Source organism: Lethenteron reissneri, chromosome 39 (assembly GCF_015708825.2).
Source record: "Lethenteron reissneri isolate LAM-NWPU_2019-01 chromosome 39, ASM1570882v1, whole genome shotgun sequence".
Lineage (NCBI taxonomy): Eukaryota > Metazoa > Chordata > Hyperoartia > Petromyzontiformes > Petromyzontidae > Lethenteron > Lethenteron reissneri.
Window position 1 is genome coordinate 12,846,622 of NC_083817.1, and position 15,245 is coordinate 12,861,866.

The window sequence follows — 15,245 nt, forward strand, 5'->3', positions numbered from 1 at the left end:
CTGCCAAGAGGACCTGGCAATTCATCAGTGTTGGTTCAAGCAAGCCTGACTGCTGATTAGTCACCAAGTGTCCAATCCTCACCAGGATGCTGCTTGTGTTGAATCAATGATGCTGCTGAGATCTACTCTCAGAAGGCTGACGGGATGAGTAGAACCACTCGCATTGTTTATGTGGAGATACGGCTATGAGGAGGCAGTTATTGAGAGATGTCAACTACCTCGCCTGGTATACAGGGAGACGTGGGTTCGATCCCGACCCCGACACCTGTTTATTTGGAGTTTGCGTGTTTTCTCCGTGGTCGCGTAGATTCTTCTACGGCTCCTCTGGTTTTCCCCTCCACATTGAGAAACATACGTTTCTAGTATTTGACATATATTTTCAGATGATGAGCCACTTCATTGAGATATTATTTGTGACCAGGTAGTTTCTGAAAAAGAGCTATTGGACCAGTGGGCCTTACCTGGTAAATAAAAAGTTTAGTTCGGGCCACCTCCCGCACCACGCTTGTGAGCACAGGGACACCGCGTGCTCACCTCCAGACCGCATCACCAGCTTATACCTCGAGCTCACACCTTGAGCTCACGCCTTGAGCTCGAACTTTCAGTTCACACCTCCGGCTCATCACCTTCTGCTGAGCTCCACCAAGCACGCTCGGCTCAGGTTCTTTAATCACGAATACAGCAGCCGCGTTGTACAGACTCCACCAATATTCAGGGACATCTCCACCGCCACTCAGGGACATCACCACTGCTCAAGGACATCTCCACCACTCACAGCAGGGGCAACGGACACCACCGTTGACATTTCACAGATGTGATTGAGATGGTCAGCTGTGATTTCAGGTGCATTTTGATGACTCCATGAGAACCGTTCTTGATCTGCTGAAGTAGCAGCGATAATCCTCGTGCCACTTTTTTATTTCGTCCCAGAGCACCCTGCACCGACCGGGTCGTGACAGTGACAGCAGCAGTAGCGACATCGTGGCGCGTCACTGACACGGCTAAACACACGAGCGGAGATGTAGTGGCGGCTGCAGGCAAAGCGCATCCCTCACATGAACAATAAATCAAGCTACACTCTAGCCCACAGATATGTCAAAGACAAAGATCCCCCGTAAAGATTTAACAGACTGGCATGCGAGGTAGCCTCAGCTAAATGAGTACCAGGCACTAATTTGAGACTGAGTCGATCACTGGTGTTGGCCATGAGCGGAAATTTAACTCCGGTCGCCGGCTTCGTAGCGCAGCACGCTAACATGCAAAGGGTGCAGCGATGTTGTAATGTTATTTATTTTGTATTATTTCTTATTTGGGGTGGTGGTGTTGGTAGGGGTCAAGGTGTTTATAGAGTTGGCGTTTGTAGGATAGGTAACGTTGATAGGACTGTTGTTGGGAAGAGTGATGGTGTCGGTTGGGGTGGTCGTATTGGTAGGAGTCATTGTGTTGGTAGGATTGGTGCTGGTAGGGTTGGTGTTGGTAGGGGTAGTAGTAAGAATAATGGTGTTGGTAGGGTTGGTGTTGATAGGGTTGGCGTTGGTAGGGTTGGTTTTGGTAGGAGTGGTGGTGTTCGTCGGAGTAGTTGCGTTTGGTCAGGGTAGCGGTGTTGGGAGGGGTGGTAGTGTTGGTAGGTGTGCGGATTCTAAAGGTGGTGGAGTTGGTAGGAGTGGTGGAGCAGGCATTGATCCGGGCCATGAAGAGTGATCTCTTTTCCCTCATGATCATGAGGCTGGACACATACTCAGCTGGGGTGATGTGGCTGGGAGTGGTAGTGAGGGTAGAGGAGGTAATGTTGGTAGGCGTGGGATTGGTCTAGGTGGTGGAGTTGGTAGGAGCGGGGGAGTTGGTGGTTGAGCTGGTAGGGATAATTGAGCTTATTGTAGTGCAGCGGGCATTGGTGCGGGCCATGATCATGAGGTGACACCACTCACGCTCAGCTGGGGTAATGGTGTCGGCCCTGGTGGTGGTGAAGGTGGAGAAGATGTTGTTGGTAGGGTTTGTAGGGTTGGAAGAGGTGGTGGTGTTAGTCAGGATAGCATTGGTAGAGGTGGTGGTATTTGAAAGTGTGATGGTGTTAGTCGAGATAGCAATGTTGGTCGGGGTGGGGTTTGTCATGGTGGTGTTGGTAGGAGTGGTGCTGTTGGTAGGAGTGCTGGTGTTGGTAGGAGTGGTGCTGTTGGTGGGTGCGCTGTTAAGTGTTGGTGAGCTATTCATCATGGAGCAGCCATCCAGCCGAGTCTTGAGGGATCTGTGGGTCCTCTTGATTTTCATGGGGTGGCGCTTGCCCCGAGCCAATTTCCACATGGATCCTCTCATGTGGCGGCTTCGGTAAATTCGTCCACGTTGCGATGACTTCTGTTTAAAACCGGAAACAAAATCAGTATGAGAGGCAAGAGATTGCAGTCTCCTTCTTCCCCTGTTGGTCACATCCACTCATATATTTTTTTTCACTTGCCATCTGCCACACCACCACCATTGATTGAACACGGGTGTTGTACTTGCCTTTCAGTCGCAAATATCGGACAACTATTTGTAATCCACAGCATGAACAATGTGTATGCTTGTAATAAATGTGTGCGACTTTGTCGAGGGTGTGAGTGTGATTTTTTATTGTTTGTTCTTGTAACGTTCTAACCTGCCTCTCCTGGATATCTGTGAAAAATAGCTTAATAGCTCATCGGATTCCTCCAGTATAAATATTCTGATTCTGATTTGTGTCATCTATGCATGTGAGATTATGACATTTGCCTGAGTGATCTATATCCACGATGCCTCTCTGGGTGTGGTGTCTCTGTGTGTGTCTGTTGTGGTGTCCTGCTGATTCTCTATGTGACAGTGAAGCCAGCACACTCTCTCTCTCTTACCAATTGATTCTTCCGCCAGACTCTTAGGCTGGTAATGGTGATCCCCGTGCTCTCCACGTGGTAAGTGATGGCCACCGGCCCACTGTGCAGCATCTTCATCAAGGTCGTCCACCTTGAGGGAGACGGGTATTCTCTATCTTGCGGAACCGTCATCCAAAAGCCTAAAGAAGAAGCTGCTTGAGGTACCATCTCGGCCAAGTTCGACCGAGCCTTTTGTTTCGGGAGGTTGGTGGTGTGGACGGCCATTGCTGGCATGGCAGGAGGTCGCGGACGCCACTGTTGAAAACATTGCACAAGTATTTGTAATGTACAGCACGACAACAAGTATCTTTCCCTCTCTTTAGTTCAGCCTTGACTAACAGCTGGATTCTCGGCAATAAACAAAAGTCATTGGTCACGTGCCATGGCCCTGCGTAGTTTGATCCTCTGGTTTTTCCCTCCACATTTAGAAACATTTATTTCGATAATTTAGATTATTTTGCTGCTATGAATGTCCAAATGATGTCACTTTGTTGATCTATCATTTGTGACCAGGTTCCGTCTGAAAAATAAGTTAGTACCTCAGTGGGCTTTGTATGATGGGGGTGGTTTAGTTTTATTTGTTTGTTTTTGGGTGATTTGTTAACCTTTCATGTACTTTGCACTATTATCATGTTTTTGTAGTATTTGTTATTGTAATGTTCTTACCAGCCCCGACTGGACATCTGTGAAAAAGAGCTTCATAGCTCATCGGATTCCTCAACCATAAATAAATAGTATTATTCTGACTCTACTGGCTGGGGAAATAGTTCTGTCCGCACCAGGGCAACTCACCAACACCGCACAAGGACAGCTGAGTCCACATGTCCCAAATGCCACGCTGCCAGTAACAAAAAACACCCTTAAAGTTGCAGTGGATAATATTTAAGCATAATTAATTGAGCAAGGTGTTTGCGACTTTGTCTAGGATGTGTGTGTGGATGTCATATATACTTGTGTGTGTGGTGTATGTGTAGGGGTGTTACGGGAGGGCGAACAAACACACGAGGGGTGGTTATGCCCGCACGTCCGCATCGGTTAGCCCTGGGGGGCTGTAACGGCGCTGTGATCTCCCACGGCCCCACCCCTCGTGGGGGAGTTGCTATATAAGGCGGTGAGCCGGTGGGCACGGGGTTCAGTATTCAGCTTAACTAGTGAAGAGTGAAGACCGGCTAGATAGGCTCTGGGACTCCCCTGGATCGCTGTCCTTCTAAGGACCGACCAGGGCAAGCCAGTGGCGTGGCCCCGAGAGCCCAGAGCCGATGCTCTGGTAAGAGCCGGTCTGGTGACTAAGGGTGCCGTGATCCTAGCTTGGCCAGAGCTGGATCAGCTAGCCTCCCCTAGCTCTCGAGTGGAGGACCTGGGAGTAGGCTAGCCGGGCTAGAGTTAATGGGGTCTCCCTGTTAGACAGGTGAAGGGGCCGTTACCCCTTCGAGTGTTGTATACATTGGCCTGTGCTGAGTGAAACATTATAATAAATAAGTGTGCCTCCGACTACGTCGTCTACGTCTCATTGAACCTACTACATATGCGAGTGAGATTCTTATATCTACGCGAGTGATCTGTATGCGTGATACATCTCTGCGTGTGGTGGCTCTGCGTGTGGTGTCTGTTGCGGTGCCATGCTATGGTCTGTGTAATCGTGAAGCTGGCACTCACCACTGCATTCTTCAGCCACACTCCGAGGCTGAGGAGGGCGATCCCTGCACTCGCCACCTCGTAGGCGATGGCCACCGGCCTGCTGTGCAGCATCTCCATGAAGGTCTTCCACCCTAAGGGAGCTGGGTCGTCGTCTTCTCCTCCTCCTCCTTGGGGAACCTCCACGCCATGGCTGGGAGAGGAAGCGACTCGAGGCTCCCTCTTGGCTTCGTGATCTGCGAGCCGGTCGCTGATGTGGACAGCCACGGTCGCTTTGGCGAGAGGTAGAGGCTGCCCGGCCTGTGGCGGTTGGACCTCCCAGGCTCCCCCCAGGTTAACCAGCCAGTTCGGGGAGAAATTCTTCTCCTCCGTGGGCCCAGACGTGAGGAACGCGTAGCTCGTCACGAGCAGCGCCACGAGGGTGCGTGAGGTACTGCGCAGCCCATGAGCCTCCATGGTGACTGCTCCGGGAGAGGCTCCAGGAGGCTTCGTGCAGAGAGGCGCTCCTCAGCACGCAGCTCGCAGCGTGGCTCCAGCGGCACACTGGGCGGAAGCGGATATGACGTCACGGCCCGAGGACGGATGTATGTTGTGTCTCATCTGTGTGTCTGTATGTCTGTGTGTGTGTGTGCAGTACCGATCCAGTTCCTGACAAAGGAGTGGCAGCCTCTCCTCCGCAGTGAGCGTTCGAACATTCCACGTGGCCATCCATAGTGGCTTTCGTTGTTTTTGGAGGAGCCCCGAGGGTGAAGATTTAATCTCCTGGCTCCGCCAATTGGGGTTTGGCCAGGAGATGTTATAGACGCCTGTCCCCCCGGGGCCTCCGGCACAAGCTTATTAGTTACATATTTATGTTTAATTCGTAGTTTCGTGGTAATAAATTGAAGGTGGAGGGGTTACCAGCCCCTCGCACCCGTCCAGAGCCCCCGTTTAGCCACTGTGGTGGTCACAGACGCCATGAGGGGAGAGGCCCATGGGCATTGGCTCTCCCCCCACAGCACTGTCCACGACAGTGTTGCCCATCCGGCACCGCGAGGAGGTAGGGGGTTGTTTTGCCGGACAGTGATGGGGCAGTAGTGGAGAGAGTGGAGAGTTTCCCACACCTGGGCAGTATGCTTATGACCGGCTCCAGTGTAACAGCAGAGGTTTCACTCCGAATCAGTCAAGTGGCAATATCTTTTCATCGGTTGCGTAATGCTGTGTGGAAGCTACCTGGTCTGTCGCTCCGCACGAAGCTTCAGGTTTTCTCGGCCACAGTCATTCCCTCCCTTCTCTACGCTTGCGAAACGTGGACCCCCCTAATGGAGCATCTTTGCTGGTTGGAAACATTTAGGCTGGACTGCCTACGATCCATCCTGGGTTTAACCAGGCTGGATTGTGTGAGGAGCTCACAAATCCTTGAAAGATCTGGGTAAAGTCCCATTGGTGAGCTCCTCCGGCAGGCAAGGCTGCGTTGGCTGGGTCATGTAGCCCGCATGCCCAGCCACCGCATGCCTAAACAGCTTTTGTTTGGCCGGATTGAGGGGGCTAAACGGGCACAGCACGGGCTAGAGAAGAGATAGGGTGATGTGGTACAGGAGGACGTGGAGCTGAGTGGACTTGCCGATGACTGGTACCAGCAGTGTCAAGATCGGCCTCTGTAGAGGAGGCTCGTGAAGGACGCTACTGGGCAGTTGAAGGCAGTCGCCCTCCAACAACAAAGGAGGGCGGAGGAGCGATGCTCACAACAACGAGCGGAGCACCGTGTGGCTAAAGCACAGCAAGTTAGTACAGTAGGGGGCACAGGTGGTGCATTAGCCAGTCATTTCGGTCATCTCAGTCAGTCAACCCGTGGCACCTGGGTCTGCCCCGTGACCTCCTGCCCGCGGGCGTTCGACACTTCACGTGGCCTCAAGGTGCACATGGCCTGGCACAAGCGTCGTGGTGACGTCACCGCCACTTAGTGGCGAATGGCAGTTGTTGTTGTGTGTCTGCACCTGGTCTGTAGTGATTGAAAGGCATGGGCCAGATCAGTTCAATAACAACGGTAGGAGGCTGCTAGATTTTTGTGCAGCCAATGATCTTGTAATTACTAACACGCTGTTCCGGCATCGGCGCATTAACACAACATCACGGATGCATGCTGGATCCAAGCAAGAACATCTGCTGGACTACATAGTGACGGATCAGTGGATGCGAGCCCATGTCCTTGACACCAGGACCTACCGTGGAGCTGATCTGCCCTCTGACCATCGACTGACTAGTCATCTGTAAGATGCGCCTGCCATTCTTCCACTCCGGTGGTGGATGTACACCCAAGACCCCATTCCAACCTAAAGTGGCCTGGTCTCAGTTAGCTTATGAAAGTTGCAAGCGAGAATTTCATCAACGCTTGCGGCTGGGGTTGGCATCGTCCCCCACTCCTGATGTCGAGAGTAAATGGGCAAGGTTTAGGACTGTGACTCATGCAGCTGTAATGGCTGCTTTGGGAACGTGGTCCAGACCTCCCCAAAGACCCTGGATGACAGAGGAGGTGTTCAGGATGGTTGAGAAAAAGCGAAAGGCCCACTCTAATCGTCTACAGCATCCCACATCAGAGAATGAGGAGGCTTACCGCAGCCTTCGCTCGGAGGTTCGGAGAGCCGTGAGGCGCTGCAAGGATGGCTGGTGGTCACGGGTTGCTGAGGAGATAGGAGTCTGCCTCAGTGGCCCGCAAGAACAAATCGCTCTTTAATTTCATGACAAAAGTAACCTGCAGCACCACACCTATTACCATCATTAGGGGAAAGAATGGTGATCCAATCTCCGACCCCCAGGAACAAGTTTGCAGATTTTCTGAGCATTTCTGTGAGGTCCTAGGGTAGGGGAAATCCCTTACCCAGGAAAACAACGTGGGACAAAGTGGGGATGACCCTGTTGAGGCTGCGGTGCCTCAAATATTGGAAGTCACCCCCTGTGAGTGGCTGGCTGAGGTGCCATTGGTTGAGGAAGTACGGAAGGCGATCCAGAGTCTGAGACCAGGAAAGGCACCGGGCAGAGATGATCTCCCAAGCAAAATGCTGAGGGAGGGTGGCGTTTGTGCACAGACTGCCCTACATGACATCATGACAACAGTCTGGACCACTGGACGGGTTCCATAGGACTAGAAATATGCCCTGGTGGTCCCCCTCTTTAAGAAGGGGGACCGCACAGACTGTAACAACTACAGGGGCATCTCACTCCTCAGTATGCCGGGAAAGGTCCTGGCAAGGATTATTCAACATCGCCTTGCTAGGCACGCTGAGGAGAGGCTTGCGGAGCCCCAATGCGGTTTCAGGAAAGGGAGGTCTTTCACATATGCCATATTATCTGTCTGTCTGCTACAGCAGAGATGTAGGGAATTCCAACAAGACCTACATCTCTGCTTTATTGATCTGGTCAAGGTCTATGATACCATCAGTAGGCCTGGGCTCTGGGTTGTTCTTCGTGCTTTCATAGTCCCTGACCCTCTGCTCACAATCATTAAGGACCTTCATGATGGTGAGTGGGCCCGGGTAAAACTACGTGGCTGGGAGTCAGAGCCATTCCCTATACACCTTGGGGTGCGACGGGGATGTCCTCTGGCTCCCACATTATTTAACATCTATTTTGACCACGTAGTTCGTGAAGCCTTCAATAGCTGTACCGGGGGAATTTCCATTTGGTACAGATATAATGGGAGACTGATTGATGCCCGGGGGCGGTCAAGGGATTTCTCCCTATTGGTCAACCACGTTATGTATGCCGATGATTTGGTAATTGCTGCTCATTCAGAGGAGGAGTTAGAGACGCTTCTGCTGAAACTGGAATGTGCCACTAAGAGGTGGGGCATTACCATTAGCCCCACCAAAATTAAGCACCTGCCTGGGTATTTTGTACCATCAGACACTCCACCCCCACAACTCTCAATCGGTGATGGGGCAGTTGTGGAGAGAGTGGAAAGTTTCCCATACCTGGGCAGTGTGCTCATGACCGGCTCCGGTTTGGCAGCGGAGGTCTCACTCCGAATCAGTCGAGCAGCAATATCTTTTCATCGGTTGCGTAACGCTGTGTGGAAGCTGCCTGGTCTGTCACTCCGCTCGAATTTTCAGGTCTTCTCGGCCACAGTCATTCCCTCCCTTCTCTACGCTTGCGAAACGTGGACCACCCTAATGGAGCATCTTCGCCGGTTAAAAACATTTAGGCTGGCCTGCCTACGATCCATCCTGGGTTTAACCAGGCTGGATTGTGTGAGGAGCTCACAAATCCTTGAAAGATCTGGGCAAAGTCCCATCGGTGAGCTCCTCCGGCAGGCAAGGCTGCGTTGGCTGGGTCATGTAGCCTGCATACCCAGCCACCGCATGCCTAAACAGCTTTTGTTCGGCCGGATCGAGGGGGCTAAATAGGCGCAGCACGGGCTAGAGAAAAGATGGAGTGATGTGGTACAGGAGGACGTGGAGCTGAGTGGACTTGTCGATGACTGGTACCAGCGGTGTCAAGATCGGCCTCAGTGGAGGAGGCTCGTGAAGGACGCTACTGGGCAGTTGGAGGCAGTTGCCCTCCAACACCAACGAAGGACGGAGGAGCGACGCTCACAACAACGAGCGGAGTGCCGGGTGGCTAAAGCACAGCAAGTTGGCACAGTAGGGGGCACAGGTGGTGCATCAGGCAGCCATCTCAGTCATCTCAGTCAGTCGACCCGTGGCACCTGGGTCTGCCCCATGACCTCCTGCCAGCGGGCGTTCGACACTTCACGTGGCCTCAAGGTGCACATGGCCTGGCACAAGCGTCGTGGTGACGTCACCGCCACTTAGTGGCGAATGGCGGTTGTTGTGTGTCTGTGTGTGTCTGTGTGTTTGTGTGTGTCTGTGTGTGTGCGGTAGTGTAGTGATTAGCGCGCTTCGCTACGAACCTTGCCACCCAGGGTTCGATTCCCGCTCACGGCCACCAACACTGGTGTCACGTGCCGTGCCGGCCTTCATCGGTGCTGCTCGCAACGGCTACACGGGGAGGCCTAGGAGCGGCTGAGGTAATCGTCAGCAGTGTTGGTGGCCGTGAGCGGGAGTCGAACTTGGAGGGCAGCGTGGTGTTCACCGCAATAATACTGCCCGCTCCCCGACTGGTACACGTACAGTGCAGGGTGCACAGAACTCGCGGCGTCTCTCACACGGTCCGGGTCTCTGCGTGGAGAGCGGGAGACGAAGGCGAGGGTCACACAGGGTCTCAACACGAGTCACGTCACATCACAGACTCATCCTCACCGTTAACCAACATCATCAACACAAACCCACATCATTAACACGGACCCACATCTTTAACAAGAAACTCACATCATCAACAGACTCCTCCAGTATAAGTATTCTGATTCTGACATGAACTCACATTGTCACCACTCACAACACACCACCACTATCAGTAACACCACTAACACCACCATTCCTCCTGCCAGTACACTACACAGACACACACACGTCCTCACCACTCACATCACCACTCACTCACAGGTTTTTTTTTCCGGTAAAGTCACGTAGGTAAAACATCAAAATTAATAAAAAAATAAAACAAAAATCACGACGTTTCGGAGGCAACACAAGTCTCCGTCATCAGGTGGGACCGTCACAGCCGGATTAGCTGCATCAAGTGAGGCAATGATTCAAGATGTAATCCCTTAAAAGCAAGTTGAGGGGGAGGAGAGGGGGCGGGAGCTCATCAGAATGTGGTAGCCAATGAATGGAACGTATCGGGAGGGGGGCGGGGCTCAAAGACGGCACGGAGTGCCACGTACAACGCATCGGGAGGGGGAGGTGAGCGGGGCCAAAAGAATGGACGACGGCGTGGACGCGGTTGCTGTTGCACAACGCCAACGCATTGGACAGAGAGGGGGAGGGGAGGCCTGATACACATGATAGAAAAATAATGAAAATGCCCATGTTTATACCAATGCTGGCTGAACAATGAAGAGAGTACTGTTAAACACTGGGGATGTTAACACTCGGTAAAGTAAAGTAAAATAGTGCCTGTCAGATAAGATGGTCCAAAAAAGTGTAATTAAGTCTTTTTTGCGTGGTTGATCACATCTTTCCAATGATTACTAAGTTTGTACCCATCATCACGGTTGAAATTATGTCTGTGTTTGTATATTTGTATGGCTTCGTGTACAAACCTTTGATGGTAGCCGGGAGGTTTGCAGAGAACCTTGGTCTCGGAAAAGACAATTTCATGAGAGACACTTGCTCCAGAGTCGCCGCCTGTGACAAATAAAAATCGCCAGAAGTGGGGGCGGGGCCCGGTGAGCACGCCCTCGTGACGCAACAGCCCGTAAGCCCCTCCCCCCCAGTACCTTCCCCACCCCGACGCCCCCCTCCCCCCACGAACACCACCAAAGACAAAGCTCCCCCGTAATAGCCTTAACAGACCACCACTAACACCACCACTAACAACAATCCCACCATTAACCACCACCACTAACACCCCCACCACCAATAACAACCCCACCACCACTAACACCTCCACCACCACTAACACCACTACTACCACACCACCACTAATACACAGCTCGGATCCACTCCTCTCGGCTGATCTCCACACGCGATGATGATGCTGCTGCTGCTGCTTCTGCTGCTGCTCTCTCCGCGCCTTTCGACCGCCCCCCCCCATACCCCCTCCCCCCCATACCCCCTCCCCCCCATACCCCCTCCCCCCCCATACCCCCTCCCCCCCATACCCCCTCCCCCCCATACCCCCTCCCCCGCTGCTGCTTCCGCCGGGGCGAGTGGCGCCAACTTCTGAAGCGGTTCGCTGTCTGGGCCTCCTCGAGGTCCACTCAGCCTGAAGGTGAGAACCTCGCGTGGCGTGGACACGTCAGCAGTGGCGGGGGAGAGACAAAGGCGGCCGACAGCCGCGGGCTTCTACACAGCTGCTGGGCTCACGGCATCAGTTCAAGCAGAGCCCGGCTCTGCGTTTTTCTGGATTTTGTGGTTGTTATTCTGTCTTTCACTGTTCAAATAAACCTAGCATTAAAATTATAGACTGATCATTTCTTTGTCAGTGGGCAAACGTACATAATCAGCAGGGGATCAAATACTTTTTTTCCCTCACTGTAGGTGGTGATACCAAATTCGTTATCAGTCTGTTCTTCACATGTTACAGGAATACGGAACTGGTTAAAAATGCAATGAAAAAAAAACACGACCACATTGCTTAGTGAACAAATTAAAGAAACGAAAATGTTTTATTTGACAAAGCAATATTATAATAGGACAATATTAATCATTGTTCTTATGTTTGCAGAAATCTTGAAGCTCTTTGGGGATTTCCTGACCCCCACCGAGAGAAGCGAGGTCCTCAACGTGAATAACGTCTGGTATTTCGGAGTCCATAACAAAGGCTTTGGCACTCAAAACCATGGCTACGATGATGTCTGCAACCATTATGTCTCGGTACGACTCTCCTCAGGTCACGTAACACGTGGAGAACACACAAAGTCTGCACACTGACAAACACCATAATAATCTGCAGAACAGGCGGACAACATACCCTACACATTCACACTAACTCTTACACATGCCACACATATATTGCATCCATACTCAGTGACTGAATGAGCAGTGATTGGATCAGTATACTTAGTTGATGTGATTGCACCGCAGGTCGAGCATGAGCATCTCCATTTCCGATATGAGGTGCTGAAGAAGGTGGTCGGACCTTACAGCCAGATCTTCAAATGCCGTGACCACAAGACCAACACCCGAGTGGCTGTGAAGATGTGGAGAGTCATTCAGGTAAGACTTCACAATGGCTTGCATGGAGAAGGCAGGACAGTAAATCAATTCCATATTTACGTGGGTAGTGTTATGGTGTTCATATGTGTGGGTTTTCTCTGGATTTATGTTTAACTTCTTTCGCGCCTGTACGTAGCCCACTGTTAATCGCAGATGCGGTGAAGGACAACTGTCTTTGAGAGCGAGCGACAAACTGTTACAAGGGTCAATTATTGTAATTAATATGAAGCTGTGGATTTCCGCTGTTTAGTGCCAAGGAAGACCACAGCCAGTGGATGGAGTACCACATCTTGCTCCAACTTCAGGGCTGGGCCAATGATGATGTCAACGTTGTCAGAATCCTCGACTTTTTCACCTTCAGGGGTCACAACTGCCTCGTCATGCAGCTCATACCGAAGTACGTACCCTGCTGTCTGAGCAGAGACATGTAAAGCTGGCTGCTCCACTCCATTTTCTTCTCCAGCCTTGCTAATTTTTCGATAGCCACACCGACAACCGTCAGTGTGACGGCAGTGGTAACACTCGTGCATCATTCCAAGAGCTTGGGTTCGATTGCTGACTCGGATAAGTGTCTGTGTGGAGTTTGTTCTCCACTTGTTCTGCATGGAATTTATCCCCATTCTCCACATTCCTCCAATAGCGAAACACTCGCACATAATTTAATTGGCATCGGCCAAATTTGCCAGTGCTGAGAAAATACCTTAAAAATAACTCAGTTGGGATTACACATCGGAACAATGTCACCCCGACAGGAGAAACTTGGCAGGACCCTCAGGAAAAAAGTGTTTACATTTAGTGAGGCTTCCATGGATAAACGAGTATAATAATTGTTAATAATTTTTATTGCTTACTCAGCCCTTTAAAGGATGGCACTGACTTTGTGTTGTTGTCTCCTTAACAGAAGACGTCTGTTAAGTGCCATTGATTGCACGGCACCCCAGCACATTGAGATGACAATGGTGAAACTCTTCACCAAGTCCATCCTCAAATTCCTCATTCATCTCCATGCAAAGGGAATCGTGCATGGGGATATCCAGCCGGTGAGTGGACACCAGGTTCCGCACAACTGCAACATTAATTTGAGTTCCCGTTCGGGGCTCATCTTCGTAGAACCTATACCCATTGATCAAAGCGTTAATGCATCTGCTCTGTCCAACTGTCAGTAGCTGCGGGTCATGATAACTGTACAGAGGGTTATATATGGGTGAAACTTGAGTTTAAAGTTTTGTTGCTATTAGGGACTCGCACTAGAAAAAAGCAGACATGTCGAAACAAAGCATTGCCCAAATCATGGAGACACAAACCAGTGCAAGTAAAAGGACGCTTTGAAATTAAGCAACTGTGCTTTAACCTGACAGCTGCCCACCTGTTTCCATGCTGCTCATGCGCATGAGAATGCATTACCAACTTCATGCATGTGCATGCTTCTGCCTAACTAACACTCACAGCTACAAGCTCCGTTCGGCCCTCTTGTAACAATCGTCATACAGGTATGATAAGAGCGCCCTCCTTTACGCCGGGCACCCCAGAGTGCTCTATATGAGATTAGAGATTGGAATAATCTCATCTAAATACATTTGAAAGGGCACCCCAGTGGCATCCGTCAGAAAACATTCTCTTGAGTTGCGATGAATAACCTTGGCAAAAGCGTGTCATCTCAGATTCCCCTTTTAATATTTATTGTGGTATTTTGCTACATGACCAATCTGCTGCAGGCTGAATAGTTGTGCATGCCTGTAATCCAGCACTGTAGAGCCGCAGGTTGGTGGATCACACCAATGGTGTGAAACATCATCTGTGGCCCCTCCTCGTGCCTCGGAGTGGTTCTCTCTCTTCCAGATAGAGTGAATACTGCATGGCCTTGGCGTATTACAAGTTGACATTATTTATCATGACCTCTGAATGTGAATATCTTCTGCTGCCTATCGTCTAGAGGAACATGTCGATTAAAGAGCCTGGGGCAGGGACCATCCGGATGATGAGTTTTGAAAACAGCTTTTTGGTGGGACGCCAACGTGAGTCGTGAGTGTGTGGCTGAGTATGAGAATGTGTGTGTATGCAGTTCAAGGAGCGGTAGTGTAGTGGTTAACACACTGCATTACGAAACTGGTGACCCAGGTGAGAGTGGCGATTTTCTGAACTGGTTGTGAGCCTCCCCTAGGTAGACTCAGTCTCAAATGAGTACCTGGTGTGGTGTGTAAACAATGCCACTCAGGAGACAAAGGCATGGTGCAGGCCACCCACCCCCCTCAAGTGTCGTTTTGGACTTCATAGGTGGTCACTAATTGCACCTGCCCCAACAATGTCTAAGGCTACACGGGGGAACTTTTCTTTGTTTATGCAGTGAGGAACCGTAGTGTTGGGGTTAGTCGACAGCACTACAATCCTGGTGACTGTAGTAAAATTTGCGTTCATGAATATCTGAACCAGTCCTGGGCCTCCCCTAGGTTGACTCAGCCATAAATGAGTACCATGTGCGGTGTCTAAGCACCACCAGTTTAGAAGACAAAGGTGGCTGGGCGTGGTGCTGGCCACCCATCTTCGTGTGTGTTGTTCAGGCCTTCATTAGGTGCTCGCTAAAAGTAAATGCCAGATAAATTTGTTAAAGGCTATATGGGGACGTTTTGTGTATGTGCACACGTGTTTGCGTCTCTTCACCTGTGTGTGCATGTGTCTAGACCTATGGGTGAGTACATGTGTTTGTATACATGTTTTTTCGTGCCTGTGTGTTGCTGTTAAAGGTTATATTGGTTATGTTTGTATTTTGTAATTCACAGGTTCACAGATTTTTGGTTCCCCTGCGTACCTTGCCCCAGAGGCATACCTGGGCCACATGTCATCTTTCCCGGTTGACATGTGGGGGCTGGGGTGTACAGTGGCCGAGTTGGCTACCGGGCGCATCCTCTTTCCGGCCATCAACAAACACGACCAGCTCCCGTGTTATATGGAGGTATTGCCCACACAGCAGTAA

General features: G+C 51.0%; 2 protein-coding genes across 4 annotated transcripts; one reads left to right on the plus strand and one right to left on the minus strand.

Annotated features, from left to right (window-relative positions):
- Positions 1 to 437: 437 nt before the first annotated feature.
- Positions 438 to 10,713, minus strand: LOC133351960 (mucin-5AC-like). 3 transcript variants are annotated; one of them, XM_061567603.1, is made up of 5 exons: positions 10,657 to 10,713; positions 9,626 to 9,673; positions 4,539 to 5,060; positions 2,862 to 3,137; positions 438 to 2,349 (listed from the first exon to the last, which is right to left on the minus strand). In XM_061567603.1, exons 3-5 carry the CDS (start codon positions 4,971 to 4,973, stop codon positions 1,810 to 1,812), a joined length of 1,251 nt encoding a protein of 416 aa, XP_061423587.1. In that variant the 5' UTR covers positions 4,974 to 5,060; positions 9,626 to 9,673; positions 10,657 to 10,713; the 3' UTR covers positions 438 to 1,809. The 3 variants fall into 3 exon arrangements, with proteins under 3 accessions (XP_061423587.1, XP_061423585.1, XP_061423586.1); XM_061567601.1 differs by having other exon boundaries at positions 438 to 2,352; XM_061567602.1 differs by lacking the exons at positions 9,626 to 9,673; positions 10,657 to 10,713 and adding an exon at positions 9,406 to 9,488 and having other exon boundaries at positions 438 to 2,352.
- A 1,574-nt stretch (positions 10,714 to 12,287) lies between these two features.
- Positions 12,288 to 15,245, plus strand: LOC133351898 (dual specificity tyrosine-phosphorylation-regulated kinase 2-like). The gene is made up of 5 exons (XM_061567478.1): positions 12,288 to 12,313; positions 12,525 to 12,671; positions 13,176 to 13,314; positions 14,208 to 14,289; positions 15,052 to 15,245. Exons 1-5 carry the CDS (start codon positions 12,288 to 12,290, stop codon positions 15,243 to 15,245), a joined length of 588 nt encoding a protein of 195 aa, XP_061423462.1.

Bases quoted from the DNA above. Each gene is read 5' to 3' on its own strand.
- LOC133351898 (XM_061567478.1), top strand. From the start codon at position 12,288: ATGGCTTGCATGGAGAAGGCAGGACA. The intron at 12,672-13,175 runs GTACGTACCCTG...TCTCCTTAACAG, and splicing joins GTCATGCAGCTCATACCGAA to AAGACGTCTGTTAAGTGCCA. The intron at 13,315-14,207 runs GTGAGTGGACAC...CCTATCGTCTAG, and splicing joins TGCATGGGGATATCCAGCCG to AGGAACATGTCGATTAAAGA.
- LOC133351960 (XM_061567601.1), bottom strand. From the start codon at position 4,973: ATGGAGGCTCATGGGCTGCGCAGTACCTCACGCACCCTCGTGGCGCTG. The intron at 3,138-4,538 runs GTGAGTGCCAGC...TGTTTTCAACAG, and splicing joins TGTGGCTGAAGAATGCAGTG to TGGCGTCCGCGACCTCCTGC. The intron at 2,353-2,861 runs GTAAGAGAGAGA...GGTTTTAAACAG, and splicing joins TCTGGCGGAAGAATCAATTG to AAGTCATCGCAACGTGGACG.